This window comes from Manis pentadactyla, chromosome X (genome assembly GCF_030020395.1).
Source record: "Manis pentadactyla isolate mManPen7 chromosome X, mManPen7.hap1, whole genome shotgun sequence".
In the NCBI taxonomy this organism is placed as follows: Eukaryota; Metazoa; Chordata; class Mammalia; order Pholidota; family Manidae; genus Manis; species Manis pentadactyla.
The window spans coordinates 32,662,544-32,676,762 of NC_080038.1; the positions used below are offsets into that span (position 1 = coordinate 32,662,544).

The 14,219-nt window shown below is 40.3% G+C and overlaps 1 protein-coding gene across 2 annotated transcripts in view; it reads right to left on the reverse strand.

Annotated features, from left to right (window-relative positions):
- Positions 1 to 745: 745 nt before the first annotated feature.
- SRPX (sushi repeat containing protein X-linked) overlaps positions 746 to 14,219 on the reverse strand; it is a 106,249-nt gene continuing 92,775 nt past the window's right edge. For both annotated transcript variants that reach the window (XM_036879489.2, XM_036879488.2), the window contains 2 exons: positions 4,960 to 5,081; positions 746 to 1,204 (listed from right to left, as the gene is read on the reverse strand). In XM_036879489.2, coding sequence (XP_036735384.2) covers positions 1,021 to 1,204; positions 4,960 to 5,081 — 306 coding nt within the window. In that variant the 3' untranslated portion in view covers positions 746 to 1,020. The remainder of the gene's footprint in view (positions 1,205 to 4,959; positions 5,082 to 14,219) is intronic.

Consider the following 14,219-nt stretch of genomic DNA (forward strand, 5'->3'; position numbering starts at 1 on the left):
CTGATATTCCAAAACAAGGGAAAATTTCAAGGTTTGTCTGGGAGGGTTGAGGAGTCTGACTCCTGGTTATCCAATGATGTGTGATCTCTGTAGTCCCGGCCTTAGGCCAGCACAAAGGCTTTCCCTGGAAGGTCTCACTGGAGAAGGCTGCTCTCTGCGCAGGGACTTGGTGAACAGCGGGTGCAGCGCAGTCTCTGGAGAGCCCTGCGGCCAAGGATGTGGCATCCCCCTTCCAACTCTGTGTGCTCGTCGTCTTTCACATCTTTGCATTCCTAGGTCTCTTTATCTGAGGACATGGGCAGACGTCGGCTTCATGCCCCTCTGAACCTCCTAGAGGAGGAAAGAAGGGGCAACCTTGACGGCACTTTTCCGCATGCTGACTCAGCATCCAGTACTTGTCCATTCCCAGCCCTTTCCATAAACTGCCAGTCTGGTGCTCCCTCAACAGTGTAATGCCCCCACCCCCAATGTCTGTGCTTATCCACCCGATCTCCAACTGGTGCCCTGGCCCACTGGGGAGAATAGAAAAAGGAGACTTGGCATATCCTCAGCTTTTAGCCTCTCACCTTGCCATCACAGTGACTGAAGGCTTACCTCTTTCATTTTTGGCTTGTTGCTTTGATCAGCTGCTCCAACACCTGACAGCTCAGGTGACCCCCTCCTGACAGACAAGACTGGCTCTTCCATCTCTACAACCATTGACCACACCAACCAAGTATGGCTGGTGCATGAAAAACAAAACAAATTTTAGTAATTTTGCTCCAAACATTTTATTAATAAAGTTTTATATAAAAAAAAGTTATGTGGCACATGGAATAGCACAAATTTCTCTGACATCAACCAGCCATGTTGGGGTAAAGAGAAAGAGTAACTGTCAGAGGTACAAAAAGCAGTGTGCTAGTTTTGAAGTGCAAAGAAAGCTCATAATAAAATAGACTTTAAAAAATTACAAATAAAAATCTGTACATCAAGGATATTTTTAAGGCACCATGTAGAAAGAGAAGAGGACTTGCTGAGACCTCAGGTGCTACAGGTCTGGCCCATTTCAGCTTGCAGGACCATCTCTTCTTTCCTCAGGGGGAAAGTGTCAATCAGATTGAACAGGGCCACGGGCATCACCAGGGAGACATAGCGCTCCTTGTCCATGCCATGCTTGTCCACCAGCACCATACTGAAGGAGTAGAGCGGGATGCGCAGCAGCAACCTAGGGCAGGCAGAGAGAAGACTGTCAAACCGGACTTCCGAGGGGGCTAGTGGACCAACCAGCATCACGGTGACACTGTGCAGGGGAAGGCTTAATACCATAAAGGACCGAATCATCCTTTAGACCCTTGCTACTCAAAGTGTGGTCCTTGGATCAGTAGCTCTTCATGGGAACTTGTTAGAAGTGGAAAAGCCCATGCTCTGCCCCAAACCACTTGGATTTGAATCTGCATGATTAGCAAGAGCCCCGGATGACTGCCGCATCTGGAAAAGGTAGAGTAGCACAGCTCTCAATGATAAAGACCTGTGTCTCCCTCCATCTCTGCCCCTCGCCCGCACCCTTCTTCCCTTGTGTGTGTCTGTCCTCTGTCTCACTCTCATGTGAGTCTCTGTCCTTCATTCCATCCCTGTGCTTTCTTCTATCATTCTGTCCCACTGTGCCTCTCCCTTGCTGTGTGATTCTCTGTCCCAGTATCTTTCTGCCCCTCTTATATCTCTCGCCCCTCTCTCTCCCACTGCCCATCTGCCTCCCCTCTCCAGGAAACAATGGAAAAAATGGCAGTAAGTCCATACCTGTCAATAATTAAGACAGGGTAGCCAAAAGGATTTACAAAAGCCAGATCCCCTGTATGTGGTGTCTATAAGAGACTCACTTCAGATGTGAGGATACACACAGACAGAAAGTGAAGGGATGGAAGAAGATATTCCATGAAAATGAAATCCAAAAGAAAGCTAGGGTAGATATGCTGATAACAGACAAAATAATAGATTAAGAGGTCAGTCCAATAACAGGATATAGCATTTGTAAATATGTACCCAGCAAAGGAGCACTTAAATATATAAAGGAAATATTATAGACCTACAGGGAGAAACAGCAATGATAACAGGGGACTTTAATACCCACTTACATCAACAGATAGATCATGTGGAAAGAAAATAAGGACTCATCAGCCTTGAACACATTAGACCAGATAGACTTAACAAGTACACATGGAACATTATCCACCAAGGAACTAGAAAAAGAACAAAGCCCCCAAATTACTAGAAGGGAGAAATCAATGAAATGGAGACTGAAGAGACAATAGAAAAAATATCAATGAAACCAAGAGCTAGTTCTTTGAAAGGAGAACCGTTTAGCTAACTCAGCACCAAAAAAAGGGAAAAAGAATCCAAAATAGGAGACATTATAACTGATACTACAGAATATACAGAGGATCGCAGACTATACACTAACAAATATACTGCATTATGTTGTACACCTAAAACTGTTATATATCAATTATGCCTCAAAAATATAGTTGTAAAAATTATGGCATTCTCAGTCCCTATCATCCTTGTGATTGCTGGAAATTAGAGAGCATGAATTAGCCCATACATCCAGAGTGTAAAGAAATGAGATCAAGAAAGCAGGGTGGCCTTAAAACATCAGACCCCCAGCCTATTTTGTGCTGCTGTCCTCGCAATTGCTTTATCATAGCTTCAGTGCCGTTTGAAACTAGTATTCTAACCAGACAAGAGAATTTTCATATTCCCCAAGCACTCTGCTTCTCCTTTTCTTTCATGTTTCCCCTTTTGGCTCTTTCTACTCTGTGTTAGACTCAATCCAAAGGCAAAAAATAAAAATAAAGTATCCATCTGACAAGTCCCTTATTGCTCACTGACAGGTCTGCTACAGGGCCATGCAGCCTGACACAGCCACTAGGTAATGCGTGGGAGCTATCATCTCTGCATGTCATATGTTTGGACTATTTTCTGGCTACACAATGTCTGACCTTTTTATAGGCTGCTTTTTAATCTGTCTACTTCAAAACTGAAGCCTTCTATAAAAACCCTCGGCCAGTGGTTCTCACAGTGCGATCCCCAGACCACCAGCAACACTGGGAATGTGCTAGAAATGCAAATTCTTGGGCCCCATGCTAGACCTACCAGAACTTCTGGGGGTGGAACCCAGAAATCTGCTTTAACAGAGGACTCGGTGCAGGCTCTCAAAATTTGCACAACTTATTTGTTGCTTATTGAATCATTTTCAGCCTGAAGAAATCTCTGATTGTCCCAACATATTCAACCTGAATGATAGAATTTCTTTGATTTTTAGAACAGAAAAATAGTTTATAAAATCTTGACATGGTGTCATCTTAGAGATTCCCTATCTGCAATCCAAATAAAATAATTTAGCAAATTCTGCAACAGGTTTTTAAAAATATTGCCAAAGGGCATGAACGTGTAGTTCTAAAGAAGCAACAGTGCTATGAAATCTACTTTGAGGATTTTCATTATAAATTTTCAGATGTCAACATGTAATCCTCTCGAGTCTTACAGTCTATAAGTGGAGGAGTTAGTAATTGGAAATACACTCGTAAAGGCTACTGTCACCCCTGGGAATAGTAAATCTGTTTCAACTTAGAGTCATTGACTCCACAGATACTTAGCACCAACATGGTGCCAGGTACTGTGCTAGGTACTGGATGTTGATGAATGTTGAGAAGATCTGGTACTGACCTCAGAAATGTTATTACTCCAGAGAGGTGCTAGATGTAAATGCAGCAGGACAAAAAATACGTATATACAGAAAAGCTTTTGAGTGGACCCAGCCTTCTCCCTCCTTCAGTCAACTAAGAGCAACTCCAGCATCCTCTATTTCTCTTCCCAATCCCTGGCCCTCTGCATTTTTGACCTTGGTGTGGATTGGGTGGACTCTTTTAGGGTGGAGAGAGGCTTAAATCATACATGAGGTGGATCAGAAGACAGATGCAACAACATAGGAAAATTAGAGAAAGAAGCTCTTGTGTCCATCTAGACACTTACTAAGGACATAGTTCTATCATACAACCTCTCAAGGAATGTCTGTGAACCTCTTTGAACATGTGTGATGGATGACCAAGCCCTATTTCATTCTCTTCTTCATAGGAATGCAGAACAACTGCATTTGCCAGCCTCCCTCGGAGTTCAGTTGCAATGATGTGACAAGTTCTGGCCAATGGACTAGGGAGAGAACAATTTTATGCCCCCAACATGAAGCATTAAGAGTTTGTTTTCTCTCTCTCTTCCTCTTTTGCAGAAACCTGGAAGTCCTGTGTTCTGGATGTTCATGCTTCAAGATGGCAGAGCCACCATCAGCCTGGGACCCTGAAAGAGTATGTACAGTAGAGATCTACACCCTCCCTGGTAGTGGCTGAGAGAAAAAGATGGATGTGAAAGCAAGATTTTCAGGAGTTTTGCTTTAGCTGCATTATCCTTTTCAAATGGTCAGTAAATGCAAGTGAAAATTTAGGTTCTGAAATTTCCTCTTGGCTATTGAATTCTGCATCTTTAATGCACAATTACTCAGAGTCTGAATGCCCTGGTTTTAGCTTTACAGGTGTCACCAAAATATAGTTGTTAAACTGGGGTCCCTGGAAGCATGGAGGAAAGAGGCCCAGCCTGGTGATGCTAATTGGTTGCCTGGCCTCCTAGTAAGACAGGATCCCATAGGTTCTTTTTCTCCCCTACCCTCCCACCCCCACCAAGCAAAACCAAACCAAGACAAAGCAAAAACACTTGATTGGAGAAGAAAAGAACACTGGTAATTACCACTGCATGATATATCTGGACAAGCAGCAACCTGCCAGGTGGCATGATTATAATACTCTCAGAATAAAAGCAATTAAATGTTTAAAGTTACATAAAATCAATTCTGAAGAGCAAGAAATCAGGAAACCTAACCAGACAGAGTGCATTTATAGGGGATACACTTCAAGAGCAGGACTTCCCTCCTACCTGAGCTGCAGAGCTAAGGCTGGAGGCATGATCTTCGCTCCTATCCTGCCGATGAGAGTCGGGAACACGCCCACCAGCTCCACCACAGTGATATGCCGGAGATCCAGGCCACACAGCGCTTGCTGGAGAAACCAACAGGAGAGGGGTGAGCACAGCTCAAAAGGAGACTTCCATGTCGAGCTACAGAGTGACGGAAGCAGCACTGTTTTGTTTGGGGAAACCTATTTGCCCACTGCAAACTCTCCTAAACACAGTTAAGAAATTGGGGTTAAACTTGTGGCTGTAAAACCTAAATACCTTCCTAGAGGAATCATTCATAAATGGCTTGGCAAAGCGATTGGGCAGCAAAATGGTAGTTCTGTGTGTTTCCAGACGGGGTGAAACTTTGCATGAATCAAATATCTTAAGTGTCCACGACCACACCCCCAGGGATTCTAGTTTGTCTTTACAAGGAGAGTATGTCCAGAACCCCGCTTATCAGCCCTTGCTTCCACCCCCGACGTCCCCACCACACACCCTGATGTGGCGAGGAAACAAGGAGAAAACTCCCCAGCCCTCATCTGGTGCCCGGTTGTTACATTTGGTGACCTGGTTTTTGTAGCTGCCTCCCCAGGGGACACCCACTCATCACCGACTGGAAGCATGCCTGAATCCCATGGGACTATAACCATGGAGAGACAGTTACTGGTAGATTCCCACCCCATGGCACAGCACAGACTGCACACTGAACACATGTCCAGTCCTGAGAAAGGGACTGATTTGCTTGTCCAGGAGCTTTGGCCTGAGGGGCAGACTTGCAGTTTGGCACACTTCTAGGGGCCCACAGAAGGACTCTCAGGCAGTGAAGGTCAGTGGATGCAGTCTTTGTGTTCTCCCTCTGCCTCATTCCAGTTCACAGGTATCTTCCAGAAAGGCACTTATTCCCTTGTCTGGCACCCTGACTTTTACAGCTGCTGCCAGGGGACACCTCTACATCACCTGGCTCTGCTGCCCAGTGGGGCTTCCGTTCACAGCTCCCACAGACCTGTAACCAACAGCTAAAGAAGTCTTAAACAGCTACTACTCTATGGGCACAGCAAGAAGTAACAGACACAGCTCTGTTTTCCTGTGAAAGAGGCCTATTTATTAGCTTATCATCATAGCTGCAGCCTAAGGGACAGTCTTCTAATTGAACACATCTAAAGGCTGACTGTAAACCTTTCAGAGACCTCAGAGGGTGGGTGCTATCTTCATGCGCGCCCTCTCCCATGCCCCACAGCACCATCTCTTGAAGGGGAGCTCTTATAAGTGTTTGGTGCCCCAGAATTTACATCTGGTGCCCTGGTTCTTTGCGGCAGCCACCCACTGGATGCCCCTTGATGACCTGGCTCTGGTTCCCAGGGGGACTTGCATTCCTGGGTCCCATTAACAATCAGAGTTCTTGGCAGGCTACCACCCCAGGGCACTGCAGACGCACACGACTGAAACACACCACCAGTCTTTTGGTGAAAGAAGCCTATTTATTTGTCCTGGATCTTTGGTCCTAGGGGCAGGCTTCATGTCTGGCATACACCTAGAGGCTTCCAGAGGTGCTCTTAGGGAACATAGGCCAGGGGACACCATCATTGCACTCTCAATGGAGGGTTCCCTGCTACACCAAGGAGTGGAAGTTAATTCATAGCAGCACCTATGATGCATCTAGGTTCCTGGCCCCTCTCAACCAAAAAGCCTGTTTGGGAATATAGGAGTTGCTGAAAGTAGGCCTCCCCATCCCACCAAGGTACGAGCCTGGGTCATAGATCCATCTGACAGGGAAGGCTGGTGCAAACACCTAGAAACTGCATAATCAACAGCTCCTGAGCTGGGAGGTAGGTAGGCAGAGCTGATCACCACTTCAGCAAAGCTACTGGCCTTGTTTAGCCAGGGAACTTGGAACATGGGGCAGTTTCAGTCAAGACCATAAACAAAGAGTATTAGTGGCCTTGGAGCTACTTTTCCTGCTGCACCCAGGCAGAGAAACCAATTCCTAGCCCCACTAATTCAAAACCCCACTTATTGCTGAATACAGCCTTCAGATGGCTCAACCAGGGAACTTTGCCAAGACACACAGGATGCTACATAGCCCAACCAACAGCCCTGCTTACAGTGACACTTGAACAGAGAGCACAGCCTGTGTTTCCCTGTGTGCAGAGCGAAACTGGTGGCCTCCCCTAACGAGGATATTCAGTGCACACAGTTGCCTGATTCAGGTCCCCAGACAATAAGCATGAAAGCCCTGGGTTCCATCCTGCTGCTTGCCAGGGCAGGGTAGCTAATACACAGCCCTACCTACTGCTAAGTGCAGTACCCAGTTCCAATTGTCTATTTAACATGACCAGAGAGAATCCAGGCAACTACAAAACCCTTCCTATGGCCTCACTTGTACAGTGAACCAAGCCAGCAGTCCTATCCAGCTGTTCTAAGTGGCACACAACACCCCACCCCCACCCCAACCTCAGAGCTTGAACAGTTGCCTTAGTCAAAAACAGACCCTAATAGCAGGCCCCACCTACCCAAGGAAGTTACCAGCACACACATCCAGAAACCCAGACTGAGCTGAAAGGTGAAGAACTCTCTCAGCCAAATCAAACCCACAAAGTCTGGAAATGGAGACCACTTACTCAAATGTACTGATACCAATGTAAGGAATCCAGGACCACAAGGAAACAGGTAAATAATACCTGATGCTAACAACCTGGAGATCTATGAACAGTCAACAAATTCAGAATAATCATCTTGAAGTTTTGTGAACTATAAAAATACATAGACAAGACAAAATCAGGCAAACACTACATGAAAAAAGATGAGAAGTTTGACAAAGAAATAGGAAAAAAAGCAAATTCGGAGTTAAAGAAAATACAGTAACTGAACTGAAACATTCAACCGAAAGCTTTAAAAGCAGACTTGGCCATGCAGAAGAAACAATCAGTGACCTGGAACACAGGACATTTGAAATTATCCAGGTAGAGGAGCAAAAAGAAAAAGAACAAAACAGAGTGAAGAAAATCCACAGGACTTATGGGACAAATGAAAAGAAACAATATTCACAGGATGGGAATTCCAGAAGAAGAAAAAGAATGGGACAGACAGACAGTATATTTAAAACAATGTGGCTAAGAACTTCCCAAACCTGGGAAGAGAAAGAGACATCCAGATCCAAGAGGCCCAAAAGTTCCCAAATAGGTTGAACCTGAATAGGGCTAGAATGAGATACATGACAATTAAGTTGTCAGAAGTCAAAGACAAAGAATTTTTAAAGCAGCACAAGAAAAGAGAGAAGTTATACACAAGGGACCCCCCATAAGGCTATCAATAAAATTCTCAACAGAAACTTTTCAGGCCAAAAAAGAATGGAATGACACATTCAAAATATTGAAAGAAAGAAAAAACCTGTCAAAGAAATTACCTGGTGAAGCTGTCCTTCAGAAATGGAGGGCAAAGGACCTTCCGAAACAAACAAAAGTCATCACCACTAGACCTGCCTTAAAAGAAATGCGGAAGGGAATTCTTTGAGTAGAAATAAAAGGATGCTAATTAATCATGAAAACAGGAAGTCAGCGTAAAATTCACTGCTAATGGTAAATAAGTCAGTGGTGGATTCTGTAATATGGTAACAGTGGTGCATAATTCACTTACAACTCTAGTTTAAAAGTTAAAAACAAATGTAAAAAGAACCAAAACTATAACAATGTTTTTAGTGGCACAACATAAAAAATATGTAAAATGTAACATCAATAATCTAATGTGTAAGAAGGAGGAGAAGTAAAGCATAAAAGCTTAGGAATTTTACTGAAGTTGATACTGGTTTATATCAACTTGATTATTAAGTGATGTTGATAATTAAGATATTTTATGTGTCATGGTAACCACAAGGGAAAAAACCATGTAGGAATTACACAAAAGAACATGATTAAGAAGTCAAAGTATACTGACACCATTAAGACATCAAAACACACAAAAAACCAGCATGGTAAAAAACAAAGGAACAGTGAATTTATGAAACAACCAGAAAAAAATTAACAAAATGGCAGTAGTCTTTACTTATCAATAATTACTTCAAATGTAAATGGGTTAAATTCTTCACTCAAGACATAGAATGGCCGATTCAGGTTAAAAAATAATAGGATTCAACAATATGCTGCCCATAAGAGACTCTTTTAGCCTTAAAGACACACATACAGAGAATGAAGGGATGGGGAAAAGATATTTCAAGTAAATGATAAACCAAAAAATAAAAATAAAAAAGCAGGGGTAGTTGTATCAGACAAAATAGACTTTAATCTAAAAATGGTAGGAGACAAAAAAGGGTCAATATATCAAAAAGAAAAAGCAATTATAATTATTTATGTGCCCAACATTAGATCACCTAAATATATAAAGCAAAACTAACATAGCTAAAAGGACTAATAAACAGCAATATAGTAATTGTTGAGGATTTTAATGCCCCACTCTCAGTAATGGAGAGATTATACAGACAGAATCAATAAGAAAACAGATTTGAACATTATGGACCAAATGGACCTAGCAGACATCCACAGAACATTCTGACAACAGAATGTACATTCTTAAGTGCTCACAGAACATTTCTCTAGGATAGACCATATATTTAGCCACAAAACAAGTATTAGCAAATTCAGAAAGACTGCAATTATACCAGTATCTTCTCTGACTGCAATAATATGAAACTAGAAATCAATAGCAAGAGGAAATTTGAAATTCACAAATAGATGGAAATTAAGCAACACTCTCCTGAATAACTAATGGATTAAAGCAATTAAAGGGATAATAAAAAGGAATCTTGAGACAAATGAAAATGTAAATACAACATGCCAAAAGTTATGAAATGCAACAAAAGTAGCTCTAAGAGGCAAGTTCATAGCAATAAACATCTACATTAAGAAAAGAGAAATTTCCCAAACTCAACTCTACATCTTAGGGAACTAGAAAAAGAAAAAACTGAGCACAAAGCTAGCAGAAGGAAAGAAATAATAAATATTAGGGCAGAAATAAATGAAATAGAGACCATAAAAGCAACAGAAAAGATTAAACTAATAGTTGGTTCTTTCAAAAGATAAAATTGACAAACCTTTAGCTAGACTAACCAAGGAAGAGAGCCCCATTTATCAAAATGATAAATAACAAAGAGACTTTACACCTGATCCCACAGAAATAAGAGGCTACCTTGAACATGTGGCCCCCAAAATTCAGACAACCTAGAAGAAATGGAAAAATTCTTAGAAGCATAAAAACTACCAAAACTGAACCATGAAGAAATAGGAAATAAGAATAGATCAATTACTAGTAAGGAGACTGAATCAGTAATAAAAATGCCTCACAATGAACAAGAAGCCCAGAATTGGTAAATTTTACCATTTAAAGAATAACACCAGTCCTTCATCAACTCTTCCAAAAAACTGAAAAGGATGGAATACTTCCAAATTCACTTAATAAAGCCAACATTACCCCAATATGAAAGCCAGATAAGGACACTACCAGAATAGAAAACTACAGACCAATATCCCTGATTAATATGGATGCAAAAGTTAATACAATGCTAGCAAACTGAATTCAGCAGCACATTAAAAGGATCATTCACCATGATCAAGTGGGATTTATTCTTGGGATGCAAGCATGGTCAACATATACAAATTCATGTGATATATAAGAATAGTATAAAGGATGAAGTCACATGGTCATCCCAATAAAGACAGGAAAAAGCACTTGATAAAATTCAGTATCTATTCATGATAAAAACTTAACAAATTAGGTATAGAAGGAAAGTACCTCAACCTAATAAAGACCACATATGATAAGCCTACAGCTAGTTTCATACTCAGTGGTAGAAGATGTTCCCTCTGAGATCAGGAACAAGACAAGAATGCCCAGTCTCACAATTTCCACCCAGCATAGTACTGGAAGACCTTGCCAGAGCAATCAGGCAAGAAAAGGAAATAAAACATAACAGAATTGGAAAGAAGTAAAATTGTCTCTATCTGCAGATGCCATGATTTTATATAGAGAAAAACCCTAAAGACTCCACCAAAAAACTGTTAGATCTAATTAATGAATTCAGTAAAGATGCAGGATATGAAATTGACACATAAAAATTACTAGGGTTTCTATAACCTAAAAACATTATCAGAAAAAGAAAATAATCCCACTTACAATAGCATCGAAACAGTAAAATACATAGGAATAACCAAGGCAGTAAAAGATCCCTAATCTGAAAACTACAAGACATTGATAAAAAAATCAAAGAAGGCATAATTAAATACAAAGGTATCCTTTTCATGGATTGGAAGAATATTGTTAAAATGTGCATACTACCAAAAGCCATTTATAGATTCATGCAATCCCTATCAAGATTCCAATAGCATTTTTTACAGAAGTAGAAAAACCAATCCTACAATTTACATGGAAACACAAGAGACCCCAAAGAGCTAAAGTAGAAGAACAAAGTGGGAGGCATCTTACCTCCTGATTTCAAGCTACAGTATAGTAGCTATATATTAAAAATAGTATGGTACTGGCATAAAAGGAGACACATAGATCAATGGAACAAAACTGAAAGCCCAGAAATAAACCCAAGCATATACAGACAACTAATATTTGACAAAGAAGCCGAGAATACTCAAGAGAAAAAAGACAGTCTTATCAATAAATGCTGGAAAAACTGGATATTAATGAAATTAACTCAAAATGGATTAAAAGATTTAAACATAAGAACTGAAACCATGAAGCTCCTAAAAGAAAACATTAAAAAAAAAGTCCTTGATGTAGTTGATGTAGGTCTTGGTAATGATTTTTTGGATATGACACCTAAAGTACAAGCAACAAAATAAAAAATAAACCAATGGGACTATATCAAACTAAAAAGCTTCTGCATAGCAAAAGAAATAATCAACGAAGTGAATCAACCTTCAAGAATGGGAAAATATTTTAAACCATGTTATCTGATAAGGGGTTAATATCCAAAATATATAAAGAACTCACACAACTCAATAGCAAAAAAAAACACAAAACCCTCAAATAATCCAATTAATGGTAAAAGAAAAGAATAGACAGTTTTCCAAAGAAGATACGTGAAACAGGTACATTAAAAGATGCTCAACAGCAGTAGTTACTAGGAAATACAAATCAAATCACAATGAGATATCCTCATGCTTGTTAGGCCATCATCAAAAGAGACAAGAGAGCAAATATTGATCACGATGTGGAGAAAAGGCAATTCTTGTGCACTGTTGGTGGGAATGTAAATTGGTACAGCTACTATAGAAAACAGTATGGAGGCTCTTTGAAAAATTAAAAATAGAACTACCATATGGTCCAGCAATTCTACTTTGGGTATTTATCAGAAAAAAAATGAAAATATTAACTTGAAAAGATATAGGCAAATCCCGTGTTCACTGCAGCATTATTTTCAATAGCTAAGATATGGAAACATTAGGGTCCATTGATGGATAAATAAAGAGAAAATACATATGTACACATACACACAATGAAATAGTTCAGCCATGAAAAAGGATAAAATCTTGCCATTTGCCACATGAATGGACCCTGAGGGCACTATGCTAAGTGAAATAAGATAAAGACAAATACTGAGTGATCTCACTTACCTGCGGCATCTGAAAACAGAACAAACTCATAGAAAACTATCAGATTTGGGGTTACCAAAGGCAGGGTTTGGGGGGTTTGGAGAAAGGTGTTCAAAAGGTACAGAGTTCCAGTTACAAGATAAATATTTGCTAGGGATGTAATAGGCAGCATGGTGAGTATAGTTAACAGTGCCATGTGATCTATATGAAAGTTAAGAGTCAAACCTGTTCAATATCTTGATCTGGGTGATGGTTATATGAGTTTATACACATGGCAAAATTCATCAAGCTGTATACCAAGATTTGTGCTTTTATTGTACATACCTCAAAATATTTTGAAAAGATGAATTTTTAAAAATAAAATTAAAAAATGTTAAACCTAAGAGTTCACATCACAAGAAAAATTTTTTTTGCTTTCTCTTTTTATTGTATCTGTATGAGATGGTGGATGCTGACTAAATTTATTGTGGTAATCATTTCACAGTATATGTAAATCAAACCATTGTGTTGTACACCTTAATTTATACAGTGGTGTATGTCAATTACATCTAAATAAAACTGGGGGAAAATGATCTATGCAGAGAAAAGATAATGTCACAATGGCACACAGGATGTTTTCAATAACCTAAATGCCCACCAATGGATGAATGGATAAATGTGGTACATATACACAAGGGAATGTTACTCAGCATTAAAAAAGAATGAAATCTTGACATTTCCGACGACATGGATGGACCTAGTGGGTATTATGCTAAGTGAAATAAGTCAGACTGAGAAAGACGAATACTGTGTGATCTCACCTATATGTGGAATCTAAAACAAAAAACCAAACCAAAGCTCCGACACAGAGAAGAGACCGGTGTTTTCCTGAGGTTAGGGTTTGGGGCAGGGGGTGAGCAAAATGGGTAAAGGGACTAAAGGACACAAACTTCCAGTTATAAAATAAGTACATCCTGGGGATGGAATGTACAGCATGGGTGACCACAGTTAATAGTACTGTTTTTGCATATCTGAAAGGTAAGAGAGTAGATCTTAAAAGTCCTCATAAGAACAAAAAATTCTACAACCATGTATGGTAAGGGCTATTAGCTGGACTGTTGTGAGCATTTTGCAATATAGATAATACATATAAAATCATTGTATCATACAACTGAAACTGGTAAGAGTCTTACATGACAATTATACCTCAGTTTTAAAAAAAGAGGAAAAAACGTTCTAGCTCTCTGAGCTGGCCCTTGGCAAGAGCCCCGTGAATGTGGCCAGCTTAACCCTGTGCCTGGAGGTCTCATCAGGAGCAGCAATGGCAATAAGGGAACATAAAAGTAACATAAGATGAATCTGTCTAAATGGAAAAAGAAAATTTAATCTCCTGAATTATTGGAAAATCAATTTTTTTACTACAGTTCCACTGCAACATTCCTATATGGGGTGACAGAATCACTAGAAAAGGTAGAAATGTGTGTTTTTGTTATTCTAACTGAGCCATCTAAGTCAAATGATTCCTTGAAGGCTCTGGTTAAAATCCCAATGCAAATATGTTGCGGGGGGGCAGGTCACATATAAACAGCTTGACACCAAATATCTTATCCAACTATTTGATTAGTAATTTAGCAAGTACCTGATGGAATGGGATAGATCAGGACAGGG